The sequence below is a fragment of the Herpailurus yagouaroundi genome, unplaced genomic scaffold, assembly GCF_014898765.1.
Source record: "Herpailurus yagouaroundi ecotype Mexico unplaced genomic scaffold, PumYag 77, whole genome shotgun sequence".
NCBI classification, from domain to species: domain Eukaryota; kingdom Metazoa; phylum Chordata; class Mammalia; order Carnivora; family Felidae; genus Herpailurus; species Herpailurus yagouaroundi.
The window spans coordinates 92,308,445-92,327,826 of NW_024412388.1; the positions used below are offsets into that span (position 1 = coordinate 92,308,445).

Sequence of the window (19,382 nt, forward strand, 5' to 3'; positions counted from 1 at the left end):
CAACTTCATGCTTCATCATGATTCACTTGATTGCTATTGTCCAGCTCATTAATAAAAGTATTAAGTAGCACATCTTTAAATTTCTGATCCCTGTGGAATAACACACAATATTTTTCTACATATATATGCTAAAAACTCAATAATTAACTTTTAAGAACTATAACTGTAAGAAAGATAGTACAATACCATCCACGCCTCTGCTTCCCAAAGTGTGTTCTATGACCCTTTAATGAATTCCATGGCCAAATAAGTTTGGAAAATGCTATAAACTGTACTGACTCTTAAGATATTCATATTACCTTATTAAAAATTTGAGAATCCGATAGTAAAGTAACCTATTTTACCCTGTGTTTCCCAAAATTAACTGTTCATGGAACATTTAATAACTTTCTATAAAACACTCTTTGGGGGATCTGCTGCACTAAACAATTTCTACAGCCTAGTGATAGAAATGTCATGAAGACAGACAGAAAGCCCATCTAGTTCCACTGTATTCAATCTTTCACTTTCTTCTTACCTACACAGTCTAATATTCTTCAAAGAAAGAAAATTAAATTGGTCTGACATTGACATTATTTGTTTGTTCAGAAATCCAACTTGAATTGTTACACAATATCTAGGTCTCCTCTGAGTAATGGAAAATAATTTGATGATCGTTCTGTTATTTTCTCTAGTATTAAATTCACATTGACCAATTTATATTTTCCCAGGTGTACACATGTGTGTGTCATTATCCAGACAATTTCCTAAGTGCTTTACATGCATTAGCTCATTCTTAACTCACAACATTCTTATAAGGTAGATGCTGTTAGTTTCATTTTACAGACGTGGATTTTGCAGACTACTGAGGACGAGTATTAAGGTTTCCATGACTAGTCAGGGTGAGCAGGAGGATTTGAACCCACATATATCTTGACTCCAAGGACTGCACATTGTACTATATTGCTTCTCAGGTTAAAGTTTAATGACTTCCTCTGTTCTCCACTGGGGTATGCACATTCTGACACCTGCTTAAACAAGTCAGTCTTCACTAAACTTGGTCTCTCCTACTTCTCTTCCTAGACTTCTGCTTGTTATTTCTTTGCCTTCAGAGACTCCCCATCTGCCCTTGCTTTCAATTTTCAAGCTCCCCACCCTGCTTCTTCTCAGTCTACAGTTTTTTTTTTTCCTTACCATTCCTGTATATTCCTGTGGTTTTAGCTCTTAGTATTATTGGTTTGATAGTAATCAGCCAATTACAGCCTAGAATTGCTCTAATGAATCCACACTGGTTTTTCCAGCTGTCTATGAAGATCTCAAAGTCCACATGCTGGACACTGAATTTATTCCTTTCTCCAAATTGCCTTTCTGTCACTTTCTATTTTAATTCTCCTTTTTCAAGACTGCTCCTCAATGTCAACTCCTCAGTGAAGCCTACCCAGATTCTCCCACGCAAAATTAACTGCTCTTTTTGCTCTAGATTTTTGAATAGCGTATGTACACTTACAGTTGGTTGACTTTCTATGACCAAGATTGTAATAATAATAATGGTAGCTTCTATTTATTAAGTTTACCACAGGCTTTTATAGTTTGTGAAGTGCTTTCTTGCATTAAATTCTTATAACAATCCTCATGGGGTGTGTGCTATTTTTATCTCCATCTGACAGATAAGAAAGCACAGGCACACAAAGATCACTAAGTAAGTTTTTCCAAGGTCACACAGCAAATACGTCACAGAACAAGATTTATTACTTTTTAAAAATATAATTATTTTCAAATTGGTTTCCATGCAACACCCAGTGCTCGTCCCAACAGGTGCCCTCCTCAATGCCCATCACCCACTTTCCCCTCCCCCCACCCCCCATCAACCCTCAGTTTGTTCTCAGTATTTAAGAGTCTCTTATGGTTTGCTTCCCTCCCTCTCTGTAACATTTTCCCCCTTCCCCTCCTCCATGGTCTTCTGTTAAGTTTCTCAGGATCCACATAAGAGTGAAAACATATGGTGTCTGTCTTTCTCTGCCTGACTTATTTCACTTATCATAATACCCTCCAGTTACATCCACAATGCTACAAATGGCCAGATTTCATTCTTTCTCATTGCCAAATAGTATTCCGTTATATGCGTAAACCACATCTTTATCCATTTGTCGGTTAATGGACATTTAGACTCTTTCCATAATTTGGCTGTTGTTGAAAGTGCTGCTATAAACATTGGGGTACAAGTGCCCCTATACATTAGCACTCCTATATCCCTTGGGTAAATTTCTAGCAGTGCTATTGCTGGGTCCTAGGGTAGATCTATTTTTAGTTTTTTGAGGAACCTCCACACTGTTTTCCAGAACAGCTGCACCAGTTTTAATTCCCACCAGCAGTGCAAGAGGGTTCCTGTTTCTCCACATCCTCTCCAGCATCTATGGTGTCCTGATTTACTGAACAAGATTTAAACTCAGGTCTATATGACTTCAAGAGCTAAAATGTTAGCAATTTAAGAACAGTACCATACTGTATTTCTGGCCTTTATAAATGCTTGTGGAATTAACTATTTTGTGAATGACTAAGAAAACCTAAATAAGGCTGTAATGTGCATGCAGTACATTGACCTCCCATCCATTTTCCCCTGTCTCCTGGAATGTATGGTCTTCACAGCTCAGCAGCTCTAACACAAAGGTCTACAATCTCCTACAGGAAGAGCCAGCCATCTTGGAGGAAATACAACAGGGAAAAGACTCATTTTTTTTCAAGGGTACTCATAACCCATCTGACCATCTAGAGATGGCACATTGGCTGGCTGAGCTTCCCAGACTTCTGCAAATGTCATTCATGGCCTCACTGACTTGAACACTGTCAGATTCTGCCCACCAGCCTTTCAGGCTGAGACCCCTGGTTCTACAGCACAATAAGAGAGGACTTTCCTCTCAGAGCCATATATATACAGCCAAGCTGTCAGCCCAATATACAAAACCAGAATACCAAATTATTCATGTATAACCATCAATCCACACAGTCTTTATCTGAAGCTCATGGGACCAAATATGACTTGGAATTCAAAACTGTTGGGATTTTAAAAGGTAATACATATATTGTAGACATATATTATAACCATTTTCACAGCACAATATGAGGTAGCACCATTTGAAAACATTGTAATATTTCTGCAGCAAACCTCTGATTATTCTCACCTTATGCCCCTTTCACTCAGGTTTTACCACCAAATTAGTTCAGAGCATGTTATGTTGTGCTGGAGGTAAATTTGGGAGAAAAAAAAAACTTTTAATTTTCAGAGTTGTTGTTTGAAGATTGGAGATAAGAGATAGGGACCTAAAATAAATTAAGAGATGGTATAGAGTGGTTGTTACAGGTGCAAGCTCTGCAACCTGGATCTCTGGATTCAAATCAGTTTCCTTAAGAGATGATCTTAGGCAAGCTGTTTGTTTTTGAGTTTCTCCCATCCATAGAATAAACCTGAGTGTTGACCTCATAATGTTGTCATTAAAATTAAATGGATTAATGCATGTAAGGTATTTACATTTTTTAATGTTTTTTATTTTATTTTTGAGAGAGAGAGAAAGAGCACGAGTGGGGGAGGGGTAGAGAAAGAGGGACACACAGACCCCAAGCAGGCTTCAGGCTCTGAGCTATCAGCACATAGCCCAAAGCGGGACTCGAACTCACAAACTATGAGATCACCACCTGAGCTGAAGTCAGCACTCAACCAACTAAGCCACCCGGGTGCCCCAAATGCATGTAAGGTATTTAGAACAGAGGCAGACACATAGTAAGCACACAATGGAATGAGATGCTATTGTCATTATAATTTCACTGAGATCTAACACATGGACTCATCCCAGCCAGATGTGTAAATCCTCCTTTTGGAGATAACAGCTATGTAGGGAGATAAATTATGCCCAGATCCCAGCTTATTCATGTAGAATATGAAATAACTGTTATGGTATTCAGAATATTTAAGTCCTCATGACCAGTGTATTCTCTCCCTTGTAATTGAGACTCCTTGCAGAGCCAGATAATAATCAGAAGGTTGCTTGGTGAGCATGGCATCAGGAAATTTAAATGACTCTAATGCTAATAACATGAGACTGAAACATCCTGACACATCCATCCTGCCACAGAGTCAGCCTCCTTAATGCCAACAGAACACTGCAGGCCTGAAAGCTTTCAGGTTGCCCCTCCCTCTTCCTGAAACAGTGCTGGGCCAGCAGTGCTACCATATGCCTTGGGATGCTGCTCCTTTCTAGGCCTCCCCCTTCTGATTGGCCATTCTTCCATTCTTCAGATCTGTCAATAGGCTACATCAGGTTGATGTCACCTATGTCAAGTCAATCACATACACTCAGGTCCTTCTGTTGTAAGATGACTTTAGCTATCTTTGATTGGATCATTTATATGGTGATTTCACACTATAATTCTATGAAGGCAACCTTATTTCCTTTACTTTCAAGTTTCCGGCAGACAACTCACTGTGCCTCCTATCAACACAGTGGGACCAGGGATTAGGGCTGGAAGGACATTGGAAATTATTCCCCCAGAATACAAATGAGGCTGCAGAGTGTTTTCTTCCTCATCACCCACCTCTTCTTCAACTGGGTTTTTTGAAATTATAGCTCCCGATGGCCGCAACCTGGCTTCCCCTGAAGATCTAGCCATCTACTTGATGGGCTTTTTTCAAACCATCTATCACAACAGTGGTAATATTTCCTCTCGTTTTGAGGCATGCCAAATCTGTGTCCCTTCTGATTTCCTCTTGATGAAAAGCTGCCGACTTTGCATTGATTCTCAGAAGGAGTTATGACTCTTAGCACTGCATTAATCTGCTTTGGAAGATTAGGATGTTTATTTTTGCGATCTCCATCACGTTGCTTAACTATGCCCCCTTTAGCCATTTACTTGGTGGGAGGGTTAGTAAAATTGAAAACAGAAAGAGAAGGAGAAGGAGAAAGAGGAGAATGGGAAGAAGAAAATGATTGTATAATTCTACTAAGTTCTCATCCCCCTAATTGTAGCAACTTCCTTTAAAACAAACATTAAACTAAATACAGGAGTGGAAGGGCCAGTTGAGGAAGGACTAGCCATAAGTGCCTTCTCATTCTTTTGATACACAAAACCCTTTGGCTTATTCAACGTGTGTGTGTATCTCTGACTGAAGGAGCATTTTCTATATACCATGTATTGCAGACCCTTCCTCTCAAACTCATGCATACCTGTGCTTCATTTCCTCAGTGCAAGTTCAGCAGTGTCTAATCAGACAAGGATTAGGAATTAACTGTTCCAATGTTGAATTTAAAGGTGTTGACTTGGGCAAGGCTCTCTCTTTCTTCTCTTTGTGCATTCAGTTTCCTCTTTTCTAAAATGAAAAGCTCGATGAGATTATTTCTTAACTCCCTGTCTGCTCTTCATTTTTAAATTACTCTTTCTGAATTAGCCTACCTGGTATCGTGCTTCCTGTCTGTCTACCTATCATCTGTTTATCTTTCCCAAGTATTTTTGAGGTTGTTTCAGGGGTGAGGTTTAACCTAATGAAGCTTGAGTTTTAGGATTCCTCATCAGAATCCTTCTAACCTTAAAAAAATAAATTTTATATTTAATTTTATATTTTAAAGTTAATATTCTTTTTCTCAAAGAGAGCTCCCAGATTTGAATATGCTTTAGACCTCCACAAAATCTGTACTTTGCCTTGGGTGGCTTAGGGGAAAAGACAAATACAAATAAGAGTATCCAAATAGAGGGCTAAAAAAAGATGTGAAAGAAGGAATGGAAGGCAAATAAGCCAAATATTAAATGAGTTTACCCAGTTGAGCACCAGGTTGTGTTCTGAGCCACTGCACTTTCTAGAAGGCAAGGAATATCGTATAACTCTGGCTATCAGAATGAAGTAAATGTTCAGAGAGAACAAAAGTACCCATTAACTCTGAACTCTGAGAAATATCTCAGTTGAACATTTTATAGGGGACAAGATCATATTATGGCCAAAAGTATTTTCATTTGATAGAAACTGTTTTGGTAACAAGTGATAAAGTTTTGCTCAAATATACTTTGAGCAGCTTTTCTGTACCAGGCATTGTCCCAGGCAGATACTAGAAATACAGAAAGGAATGAGACATGCTGACTATCCTTCAGACCTCTCAGACAGACACACAAACAATTATAAGTAAGTTGGTAAGTTTTTTAGGGAGGCCTGTACAAAGAGGTGTGTGATCACAGGGAGTGGCTATTTCACATCAGGGAGATGAAAAAAGAAGGGAAAGAATAACTTCCAAGCTCAATTTTAAGGGTAAAAATATTCTTTACCTAATACTTATTACTTCACAGGGAGTGATTAAGAACTGCCAACATGTGTCTAGATAATCTGACTCTCATCCCCGTGGTTCATGGGCACTTTCTGTGTTGTCAGATGAAATTATATTCATTTATTCATCCTTTACAGACCCCAAAGAAGCCCACCTTTCATGAATGACAGCCCTCTTGTCTTACTCTTGGAAGGCTTCTCATGGCTTACCTTACTCTTTTTAATGACTGTAATGGGTTTATTAAATTCTTTAGTTGTCTGTAGAGAACCCAGACCAAGGTGTTTAGACAGTACGATAAGGAACATTTGGAAAAATAATAGTAATAATAACATTTCGAAAATGTACTAATGGCTAACCCTTGGTGTTCACATATTGTCTACTTCAAAAATCTTTATGCCAGCAAACAGTTTAAAAGGCTTTTCTAAGGAATTCCCATTTTACAGCAATGGAATAGAAAGTGACTCACCTGACACTACCCCAAAAAATTGTAAGCCACAAAATGAGGAAGGGGCTGAATTTTAAGCATCCAAAATGTCAGGTAATGGAAAACATCTTCATGAGGAAAATAAGATCTCAGAATGGCCTTGCTTGGCAAGCTTTGTACAGCTGCAGTGAACATTTCTTCCTGCGCTAGCATCCCCAAAGGAATGGAAACATTTCTGCATCGTTCTAATGTATTCAGCTGCAGCAAGTACTGCATTAAATAGTCTTGCAGGTTCGCTCTCTCTCCAGCTGCCTGGCCAAACATCCTGAGAACTTCGCCTTGCATTATGCATGGCCCTCTAACTCCATGTAAGTTTCAAAACACCCGAAAAGTCTCTTTCTGCCATCCTAACTTCCATTCTCTTTGACGGATTACAAAAGGCAAGCAGTTCTGATGGAGCAGGATTTTCCATCATGGGGGAATTTGGAGCTTCTACCATTGATACTAAAATTGTGATGCTGCCATTATACCTCACTCAACAGGGGATGAAAGAAAGAAAGAAAGAAAGAAAGAAAGAAAGAAAGAAAGAAAGAAAGAAAGAAAGACTGACTCAGTACCAAGTCACTGTCACACTGCAGCAAAGATAGTCTGCCAAAGTATCGGTCAGGAACTCAGCAGTCCTTTGAAGAGATTGCTTTCAGCATGAAATTCAGTTCAGAGGACAGAGTTAAAACACAGAAATGGAAATTTAGATTTCCAGTTTGGGTCGAAGAGTAATCAGTAATTAAGCTGAAGCACCATAAACCCTGTGCATTTAAAAATCAAGAGATTTTGAATGTATTTAATAACTGAAAATAAAATTTCACTCCTTCCAAGGTTTTTAAAAAATCATGGTACGCTTTAATTCCTTCATACCCCTCCCCATTAGGAAATAGGAAAATGGCTCTTGGTTTTAAAGAATACACAGCTAGAAATCTCTGAGTAAGTTACGATGATTAAGTAGGTTATGCCAAATGTCAGATGTTAAAACAAGCAGAGGGCAGTTGTTCAAAGATAAATACTAAAATAGAAGTTTAATGATTCCTACATTTACCACCTGTTTGGAGCACACTCCAGTGATGTGGAGAACAAGTCTGAACAGCTCCTTAACAGCTATCACTTATTGACAGTGTACCGTGTGTCAGACATTTTTATGGATTGTTTCATCCAATCCTCATAGCAGCCCTATGCAGTAGGTAGTATCAGCCCCCTTCAGTTGAGGAAACAGGCATAGAGAGGAGGGGAACCTGCCTGAAGTCATCACCCAGCTAATCAGTTGCAAAGCTGGCCTCTCAGTTCTGTCTGATTCCCATCTCATGCTCCCATCCATACCCCTACCCAACTTTAGTGGAGAAGATATAAATCTCTGACTCTTAATTGGCAGTATCTTTCATTGTATTGCTTGCTTGATGAATCCACTATATCAATAACAGTAATCATAGTAAAGACGGATGTAGTCCACACTACCTGCCAAGCAGCATTTTGAGTATTTTACATGTATCAATTTGTGTGATCTTTGCAGCAACCCTAAGAGGTAGGAAACCAAGCTACAGAGAGCGTAAGCAACTTGCCCAAGGTCACACAGTCAGTGAGTGTAAGAGCAAAGCTTCAAACCCAGGCAGCCTGGCTCCCATGCCCCTGCTCTCAGGACAGACTAAATTCATGTCCACGTTTGTACCAAGTCCATTGCATTCTGCAATGGTGCCACCACCTTAGCACAACCTGTAAATTAAAGAGGAAGCTGAGAAAATTGATGAACTGCATGATCAATATGAACAACCTAATGTATTCTTGAATTATTCTGCTCAATTAAGTTTCTATTACAGAGTTTAATCCACATATCTGACAAGTAAAAGAGGGCTAAAAATGATGGTTATGCGAAATTAATCAAATAAAGGGCCAAATGACTTTCAACAGCTAACATATGTGTCTCATAACACATTTAAAGAGATCTGTTGCACGTGTGGAGATATTTACACAGGTCCACACAGTGTATATTTGGCACTCTATGCCCGGAACATAAGCCTAGCTTAAAATCTGTTTTGAACCACATACAGTGCCACAAAATGTTTATTGACCTTAGAGGCAGGCACAAAATGTTTGATGTCATGAAGCAGTCTTGAACCAGCTGTTGAAGTTGAGCATTAATTTCCCAACCCTGATAAGTTCAGGAGTTCTAGAATGAAAGCAAAAATGGTTTTGATGGATGAATATATGTCTTTCTGTTTCTGTGCATATTTCCTAATGATCTGAATGTTATTTAGTGTTAAGTTTCTGAGATTTTTATATTAAGTTAAAGATATCATGTATTAATAACTGTCTAACAATTTTTCTTTATTGTTTTCTTTCTTTCCAGGTATCCCCAGTATTTCCAGTATTGGTAGTAAGTAAAAAAAAGAAAATCACCAAACCAAGTCTAGGCTAGTTCTGTTTTCTTGTTGGGCTCCTAAGACCTATTTTCCCAGTGTCCATTTCTGATGGAAAGGGTATTTTCTTTGTGAATTGAACTGTTGTGTTTGTTCTGTGCACAGATATGGTGAGAGCACAGGTAAAACAGTTATCCATGTATAACTCCTCTAATACCACAGTTTTCCTGACTACTTTTAATCAATGAAGGCTACCTTTACAGAGGTGCAGTTACTGAGGTAACCATAGCTCATGAGCAAAAGTATAAATAGTCCTGTGTACTCATACTCAGTAACCAACAACAAACTCAACTTTCTCTTTAGGACTGGGTATGGATTTCTACTGTAATTTTTAAAATTGTTGAATACCAACAAATGCTTTAGGCATATGTATTAGAACCCAAGAAAACCAGGGGGAGGGAATTTTAGTAATGTATTGCACTCCAGTCTTTGTGAAGGCCTGAAAGAGGCAGGTTGGCGACCATTAGTTTTCTGGAGGAATGAAAGAATGTATGTCCACTTCTCCCTCCTAAAATACAGCGATCCATCTTTTCCTGACTACTTAGGCTTAAGTTTGATAGAGAATGGGGTATTAAAAAATATATGCAGAATTTAGGAATCCGGCTACTAGAATTCCTGCAAGAAATCTTTTAGTAGAAATAGAAGCAACTGAAACTCCCACTGCCATGGCAGACAGCATCCTCCCAGCTGTCATAGGAGAAACAGACTATAGCTCCTTCTTCACATAGAAAACAATGACACCCCAACACCAAGCCTGAAATGCTCATTAAGGAAATGCCCCACAGCTTTGTGGAGCAGGGTTTTTATATATCTCAGCCTTTCGCTCTGATGGCTAAAACCTTTGAACAATTGTTAGATTAACTGATTCAAAATAGAATACTGAGAAAGCCAAGATTATGTGCTGTAAGTGAAGGGAAGAATTTTCACTGTGGTCTCACCCCTCCCAGACTTCCTCATGGGTGCTGTGCCACCCAGGGTGATTGCAGTGTAAACAACAGCCGCTGATGTGTTGCAAAACCCAACATCCATCGTGAAAGCAATACTCTGATCATTTGGATAAAAACAACTTCCTCCTTCTTACAAATGCACAGGCAGGTCTTCCAATTTGTAAAGCAACCCGGTGTACTTAAGCTTGTGAATAGGCCCCGACACAGCTTTGTTAAGCACTGGGCATGTTAAATGCCATGAAAATCAGCAGCTTTGTAAATAGAAGTAGTGTTCACATCCTTTTAGATACCGGCCTAATGCTACAACATGGCCTTTATGATCTTATTGAAATGGCATCAGTGCTACAGACTTGCAGATGGAGAAAGTTCAGCTCTAGTAGTCTCCGGGTTCTGCTTTAGTATCTCCTCTGGCATTTGCCTAATTTTGTGTGTGTGTGTGTGTGTGTGTGTGTGTGTATACATATGTATACACCCCACAGTAGGCTCCTTTCAGGCCTTGACAATTTCATTTGCATATGCATTTGTGAGCAAAAGGGAACCAAATGGAAGCAAGCTGGCACAGACTATTGAGGCTGCTGTGGCAGTCTGGCCTATCCAATCTTCAGAAATGGATGGATGGAAAGCAGTTCTTTGGCGCTGGGGTGTGTTTCTGTTCACGGTGTCAGTCATGTGTTGCATGGAATCTCTGACCGTACAGCTCACTGGACATTTCATTCGGCCGCCTCCGCCACATGCCCCATCTCTGAGCATCAGCAGATGTTGACCTTTTACACCCTGATTCAGGAAATCCCACTTTTGTTTGGCTTTGTTTTATTTTGAAATGGGTGGTGACCTGAAAGGATGCTTTGTTGTGCCTTTGGCAAATGTATCAACCTTTTTTTAATCAGGAGCCTAGGAAAATTTAACTCCTTAATGCCTAGCGAAAACCCTCTAACAAAGTGATAGTTTGTAACCTGACCTCATTGTGCCTTTGGCAGCTCCTTTTGGAGCCCAGTGGGTGTTTCCTCAGATTTCTCCAGCAAACAGGATGTAAAAGCTTCCAGGAGTCACCCAACATCACCCACAACTAGCTTGCCTATTGCTGGCTTTAAAGTCAAGAGATTTACGATAAAACCATCAAACATGATTGTATCTTCTAGGCTGCTTAAATGGCATTTGCACATTCCTTCTTTGTGGTGCTCCTCATAAGGTGTTCCTTGTGTGCACTAGTGTATTCCTTTCCTCTCCAAAGGGCAAGAATTCCTGCATAGAGGACCCACGGCCTATTCCACAGGGTGCAGGAAGGAGGTTTCCAAGGTATAAGCTAGAGAAGAGGGAGTTGCTTGGGTTTTTAACTAAGTTTGGGTGTTTCCCAGGGCTTTGGCCTTTATCCCAAAGAAAGAAGCAATGAGCATAATTCCACCAAGTACATAGACAATGCCATTATAACAGATGTAATACCCATGAGACTCCCATCACCAAAGCATATTTCAAGGAAAGGGAATGATATATACTACTGACGTAAATTATTGATTTATGTAACCATAAATTCACATACATATGCTATATACACAATGGCTAAAGATTTTCAAGCCCTGATAGATTTCAGTATAGATCTCAAACTGTCAATACCAGTATTACGGTTCAAATGCATCGACAGAGTGGTCATCCTTTCCAGATCATCTGCTAAAAATGTTTTTGAAACAAATTTCTCATTAAGATCATTTGTTGTACCTGCTATTGTCTATTTATTAGGAAATAGGCTTCCCAATAATTTCAAAGGTCCTTGATTTAAAACTTGGTCATTTTGATGTGTTTTTGACCATGGCTGAAAAAAATACTGGTGATATTGTCAGCAATTAATGAATCCCAAAAATATATCTATAGTCATTTGAGCCTTGTGATCTCTGTTACTACTTTACCTAATGGGGCAGTAATTCATTCAGGTTTCATTCTTTTTTAATAAAATGTATCACGCACTGATAAGGAAACATTCACAATTTTACCCAAGTGAACATTTGTTGATGCTGATGATGCAAATTAAGAGTTGGTTTGGTGTGGATGTTTTTGCTAAAGTGATAAACTAATGATTACCTTCTAGCATATATTATCTGATCCTTAGTCCTGAAAAGCAAGTGATTTCCCTAATATGTTAAACATTATACAGACCATAATTAGAATAAGAACTGGCCTAATGTGCACATAGCTTTGTGTGGGTTATTATCACTTAAGAAAGCAGATGACAGATGAGTCCGAGGTTAAAGGTAGGCCAGCCACTGAAATGGAAGATCACATCAGGAAACACCATTTCAGACAACTTGAAAATTTTTAATAAGTAAAGATATTTCTTAGAAAAGCAACAAAAGAAAAGAGAGATGTAAACGTTCTGTGAACCCAAGTGTACATTATTTCTTTACATTACTTTTAAGTGGCTGAGACCATGATATATAAAGCATAGAATATTGGTGGAAGTGTTTGGATATCCTCTCCTCTCTACCTCATTCAATTAGAAATCATGGTTCACTTACAGGAAATATTCCATTTTCCTGTTTTCTCTTATAATGAGCATTCCCTTCATCATGGAGTTAAACTTCATCTCTAATTTGATTTAACTGACGGGACTGTGGAACAAGGGAGATGCTAGCTGCAGGGATCCAATAGCCTGTTGAGAAAGCCCAGAGATGTTTTCATACTTGAAAATATTTGATGCCAGTTGGAGACCTTGTAAAAGTTGTGTTCCATACAGCATCCAGATATTTCTGTTCGGCACCGATTTGCTGTAGAAACCTGGATCATGAGGAAAATAATGAGGTTAATCATTTCCCCACCCAAGGGTTATTAGTAGTCATGTTCATCTATCTAGACATCTGCAGTGTTTGGTTTTTTTTTTTCCCTTTGCTTTAATACTTCTAAATCCCCCAAATAAAAGTTTCATTTGAATTGCCCTTTAACTAATTAGGTTTTATATAATGAGGAAAAAAATTATCAGGCTAGTGTAGCTATATGGCAAATTGCATGGTGTGCTACATTAATTTTGAACTGTTTGCTGATGTTCTAGAAGGAAAGCTCAGGTCCCAGGTGAAATGCCTTTGGGACTTTGTTATATCATGTACCCAGTATCTTCATCACAGATCCATTTCATATTTGTGTAACTAGCATTTCACATTCATGAAACCTTTGTGGTTATCCTAAAATTGAATGAACATTAGGATATAGCTGCTGCTTTAATCCTGAAGAATAAATCAAGTATTACAGTGAAGGAGGCGAAGTACCCCCTACCTAAAGAAAAAAGAATTGGGAGGTTTAGTAATGTTATCAAAAATCACCCACCTTGAGCAAACTGACTTTTTTCATGTGTTAACCTTTTCCCAGGTGAATTTAGAGTGCCAGACCAGTTTTTAAGTGTGAGCTGCTATCTGCACCTTTGCTATTATCTCTGTGTAGGGGCATCTGGAAATTCCTAGCATAAACAAAGATTCAGCAAGATCTCTGAAAGGCCCCATGATGAGCCTCAAACATGTAACTGTGAATTCCTGTGCTAAGAGTGTGGGTATCATTGACATCTTCTTGGAGTATAGATATGGAGCTGGTCAACTAAGTGTTTCACTTCCCAGGAAGAATTAGGCAGTGCTTTTGCTCACAACCGGAGGGAGATGTTCCCACATATCTACAGAATTCCATTTTACAAATGGTGAATCTGAGGCTCAGAGGGGCCGAGTCATTTGACCAGTGTAATACAAGCAGAAAGGCCCATCTGACTCCAGAAGTTATGCTCATAACATTACACCAAATGGAAGAGCTCAGAAGGAAAAATTCTAGATTTATTGACTCTTACCTCAGACTCTTTCTAGTCCACCACACTGCACTTTAGACCTTTTGATCTCTGAATTCACCCATTTTTGCACAGAGAAGTTTAGTGTCCCGGAGAAAAACAGAAGTTCATTTTCTGGTACTTCACTATGTTGTCAATAGAAGTTACCAGCATCATGTCTGAGTAGAAGGGGTAGGGAACTGTGACCTCCACGTTAATATATGCCCTTCCTCTACCACTAAACATCCTCAGTATGCTGAGCAAGAGGGGAGATGTATAGATGTCAAGTATATTATAGATCGCAAGAAAGACAGCTCATGAAATTTTCTATGCAAATTATGAAACATGTTTGTTCATATTGTATGACAGTAAAAATCCAAATTTTTTTCTTTATTGAAATAGTCACTTATAGCAAAAATAAAATTCTATATGCCATCTCTAGGACAGACCTACCACTATCACATTAAACTATATCTTTCCCATCAGTTTAATGACATGGTAGTTCTGAGGGTAGGCAGCTTGCTATGAAGATGGTAAGAGTACCTCCAAGGCCCTAGAGATTTCTTCTGGAAAGCTTTAGGGTTTTCTATAGATTCCTTTCTAGGCATCAATAATGCTTCCAGATTCCCTGAGTAACAGAAGCATTAACTATATAAGGCCCAAAGGACCTTGTGACTTTGCCTCTACCTGATATTTTCCTCTCACACTCCTTGAAGAAGGATGTTTAATGAAGGCTCACTAACATCCCCCAGGAGTGGATTTTCATATCCATGGTGGCACCCATGTGGTGGCTTCCCACCATATTTTAGAACCAAAAAATTATTTAAAAATTAGTATTTTTAGGAAACTTAAAGAGCATTCATTCAACATCGTCATTTTACAGTATATAAGACAACGAAGGCTTAAATGAAATGTCTAAGTCATCGGGGCAGTGGCCAAGGTAGGATTCCAGCTCAATATCCAATTTCCAGATTAGGACTCTTCACATTCTACCCTGATATTAGAACTCACCTTCTCATTTGATGAAAGTACTAAAGTATGAAATTCTATGTGGTGCACCATTCTAGAAAAAGATGGGAAATCATGGTCACAATTTACTCTGTTTTTAAAGGGTGCCCACAAAGTGAGTTGAAAGTTGCCTATAGTTCATGCAAACTGAGTGCTATGGGTGATAGAGGACAACTTAATATTCTAAAACAACCCTACCTCTAAAGCTTTCTTGATGTGAATAACATATTTTCAGCCTTCTGCTTCAAGCTTGTTTTCCAGTTTGACAAATTATGGCGTCAGCAATAGATGGTCAATTTCAGCCATTCCAACATAGTCCCCTCCAATGTATAGTGCAGAGTTTTCCTTGGGGCACAGAGGAGAAAAATTTTCCTCCAAAGTTTCACTCTTGTAACTAGAATCTCATTTTTTCTGATTCATGAAAGTGAGTTTCAAGTGCCACAACCAAACTGTTTTCTTAATTCTCTCCCTGATGAAAAACAGAATTCAGATGACATATATATTTAATTCATAGTCTAAACTGATGTGCCCCCAAATTGAAAGAAATTTGAAAGTTAACATTATATATTTAACTATTAATATTAAAAATCAAATCTTTTTCACAGTATCCCAAACTATTTCCATTGCTTTCTGAACAATAGTATTAATCAATAGAGACCCTAAAACTGGCCTAAAGTAAACTACATCTTAAGTGAGCTTTTTTACCTATCAGTACCACTCACTTTGGGAGTAATTAAGATTGCAAAAAATAGGGGGAGCACATTATTTTCTCTAATTCAATTCAGCAAGAACTGTTAATACTACAGTAATCTGATTTTTGTCACAATAGCAACCACAAATGGTATCATAAGGGCTAACATTTTTTAAATGCTCATTATAATATCGAGCAAGTATTAACTCACTGAGTCTTGAAAACAACCAGCAGATAGTGTCATCATCCCCAACTTACAGATGAGAAAGACAAAGAGAGTTTCCTTTTTTTTTTTTTTTTTTTTTTTGATCAAGAAAGAGACAAGTTCCTTGTCCAAGTGGTAGAGCTGGGATTTTAATCCAGCCCAAGCTCTACTTACCTGCACCATATCTCAAAAAATTTTCCCCAAATAGTTATTTTCTAAGCTTCCCATAGATGCACTTTGAACATTCAACAATGAGAGTAATTGGATCTGATTGACATTCCAGATATTTTTGTTTTTTGTAAGGGGACAGCTGTGGAGTATGTGATTATGGTCTCTATACTCCTAGAGCCAGTCTTTGGAATCTAGTCAAGGAGATTATCAAAATGAGTCCAGTCCATTTTCCCAGATGTATTGTGCCAGCATCTTTAAGAAATAGGGATTTCCACAGAAGGCTATTCTTGAATGACTAGCCATCTACAACCCCACTGGACACATGGAGGGATCCATCCCCTCACCCCAATAATAATTTCTCAACTCCAGTTTGGGTTTCACTATGACAGTCGAAAGGTCCACTGTCAAAACATGCAGCAATAATTTTCCCTTCCCTCTTAGTCCTCTAGAGTCTCCAAAGAGCGTGTACCTCATCCCAATAGACCTCATCCTCCCATGAACTTGAGTGGGGGCCCTGCTAGACCATTGGAGAACTCCTAGAGGGATGGAAATTAACACCTAAGGGAAACCTTAGAGATCTTTTAGTCCAGCACCTTTATTTATAAGGAAATGGAAGTCCAGAGAAATTAACAGCCAGGCAATTCCTTGGTAGCAGTACTGGGACCAAACCTGATTCTTCTGACTCACGGTGACCTTTGCCCTGCAACAAGCCACCACTTTAAGACCTTCATGTTGGCCCAAAGATATACCTTAGTTACTTTGTGAAAAAGTGAAATTAATAAATTCTGCCTCAGGTCACCCAAAGAGGCAATACAATAGTTTTAATGCAATATATATATATATATATATATATATATATATATTTATATATATATTTATATATATATATATATTTTTTTCTCTTTTCAATTTCCACCTACTCAAAACAAGTGGCCCCCTGGCTAAAAATTATCAGAAGCTACATGTTATGCAAAGATTTTTCATTAGAATTGGCTATAATGACATAGAATTTGTTTCAATTATACTATTAAAATCATCTTCAATGTGCCTAATTTACTCCTGGGAATTAAACATTTGTTAGTAATATTGATTAAATATTTATTTGAGCCAGGATCTTAGAGTACCAGAGTAAATGGAGAGTAACTGCCTAATTTTGTTTTCTTACTTAGCCTTGCAATTATAAGACAAAATCAAATTTTTAAAAAATGAGATATTAAATTAAAAACTCCTGGGGACCAAATATTGGAACATGTATGCACAAACAGTAACATGCTGTAGGAGTCTGGGGGGAGGGAGGGCACAAATTTCAGTGCCTTTTTTTTTTTAGGACATTTTTCCTTCCAAGGGAAAAACAGCACATAAAATTTTGTCCCATCAGAGATATGTGTAGATTAGATTGGGATTTCCAATGGGATCACTGCTGGTGGTGGTTCTGAGCTTTGAGTGTTCAGGAAAGTTAGGCATCCCACATAATGGAACTTTTGGGGGCGCCAGGGGGTGGGGGGAATGTCTAATTACATTCCCAGGCAAATACAAGGGCTACCTTCTCCCCTTCCCCCCAAGAAACCATCTGAAGTACACAATACAGAAGAAAGTTACACTCCAGATACGGATCAGATTGTGACTGAGCTGTCTACCTCGATAATTCCATACAGTCAGGTAGTTAACGATTCAAAAGTAGAATGCCCTATGTTAAGTTTTTATATATTTTATACATTCCTTAACATGGAACCTCAGAATCCTAGGGGCAAAAATTATAAAACACTAGGAAAAGAGTATGCTAAAAATAGGCATAAACAAATATTTAATAGAATATGGGATACAGTTTAATTTATGAAGCTAATTTTCAAAACTCACTTTTAAATTGATTTAGTATAAATGCCGGTCTTTACTTAAATTTCTTGGCAGAGCTTATTAACCAAACAATCCTATTGCTTAATTTCATCAAGTCACTAAATACCTGACATCAAATTTACAAACAGCAGCCCCACTATGACCTGTATTTGCCTCTCCTATAAGAAAAATATGGAGAGAACCATTTCAACAAACTAAAATATTCTTAATTTGAAGCTAATAATGTGAAGGAATATATTTTCTATATAAACCCACAATTTTTTTCCAAGTAATTTCTAGAAATCATATTCATTCCCTCAAAATGCAAATTTATAGTTTTTCAGAGGTAATGAGCACTGTTTAAGTAGCCTTGTTCTGTTAATTCAGCATCTACCCAGCACCAAAATGCTCAGGTGAAAAGCAACATTAGTTGCCTACTTTGCCTATACATGTTACTAAGTATCTATGTATTTAGTAACAGTTGGGTACAAATGTGGAAAATATTATTACACTTTTTTCATTCTGCAGTTTTGACAGAGTAATATCAATATTAAGATTTCATCTGCCTTTGTGTACACACACACACACAGTAGATCAGCTTTTCTAACAAATATTAAAATACCAAAGTTATAGCGAAAGTACCATGTCTTACAAGAATGTTACTTGCTATAATCTAATTATGGAGGAAACAGTCTGATAATACCTGTTTACAGTGGCCTAGCCACTTGATATCAATTATTCAATTATTAGATATTTACTGAGGCCTCCTGCAAGGCTTTGCCCTTCCTCAAAGAGATCCAATCTAATTACAGAGACGAGAAATAGACCTATGAAATTTAAATTAACAATATTAAAACTCATGCCTTATCCCCATATCAATGAGAAATCAGGAGCACAGACAGTAACATGCTATAGGAGTTTGGAGGTGAGAGCACTTTTTGTGGACTTGGGTAGTCCCAAAGGACCACACAGAAGGTGTAGTTTTGAGCTGATCTGAATGGGTGGTAGATTGGAGTCCTAAAATGCCTGCTTTAATAGTTATGCACCTTAGCAAAAATAATTTTAAAGCATCCAATCCTAAACCTAGATGTTCTGCTTTTCCAGAGTCTTTTTTTCTTTTTTTAAATATGTATATACTGGTGAATCTAAGAAAGAAAGAACATCAGTTCTCAAGGTAACAATGCTTATAATTACCTCTGGATTGGAGCCAAAAACTCTAGAAACATAGGTTGAAGTAAAAAAAAAAAAAAATCATGAAGACATATACACATCCGTACATACAAACCTTAGCTATACTAAGAAGCCAGAAATCACCAGTATTCCCTTTCTTTCTCTGAGAAATGGCATAAATAAAAATAGGAAATAAATCCACTTCTTTGCAGAGATAATGGCTCACACTTAAAACATACCCCAAAGAATCTCTCATGAAAGACTAATGCAACCAGTTCATATCTGTAAATATAAATTTCAGAGAATGGAATCCTCCAGTGAGAAATTATTTCTTTCACGTTATCTTCTAGTTTCAGGCACCAGCTTTATATAACAGTTTGAAATGCCGAAGTCCCTA

At 38.0% G+C, this 19,382-nt stretch overlaps 1 protein-coding gene across 11 annotated transcripts in view; it reads left to right on the plus strand.

Annotated features, from left to right (window-relative positions):
- NTNG1 (netrin G1) overlaps window positions 1–19,382 on the plus strand; it is a 336,959-nt gene that overhangs the window by 256,247 nt on the left and 61,330 nt on the right. For 10 of the 11 annotated variants that reach the window (XM_040471147.1, XM_040471146.1, XM_040471150.1 and 7 more), the window contains one exon: window positions 9,101–9,127. In XM_040471147.1, the coding sequence (XP_040327081.1) occupies window positions 9,101–9,127 (27 nt within the window). Of the gene's footprint in view, window positions 1–9,100; window positions 9,128–11,348; window positions 11,414–19,382 lie in introns of all 11 variants that reach the window. The other variant, XM_040471151.1, reaches the window with a different exon arrangement.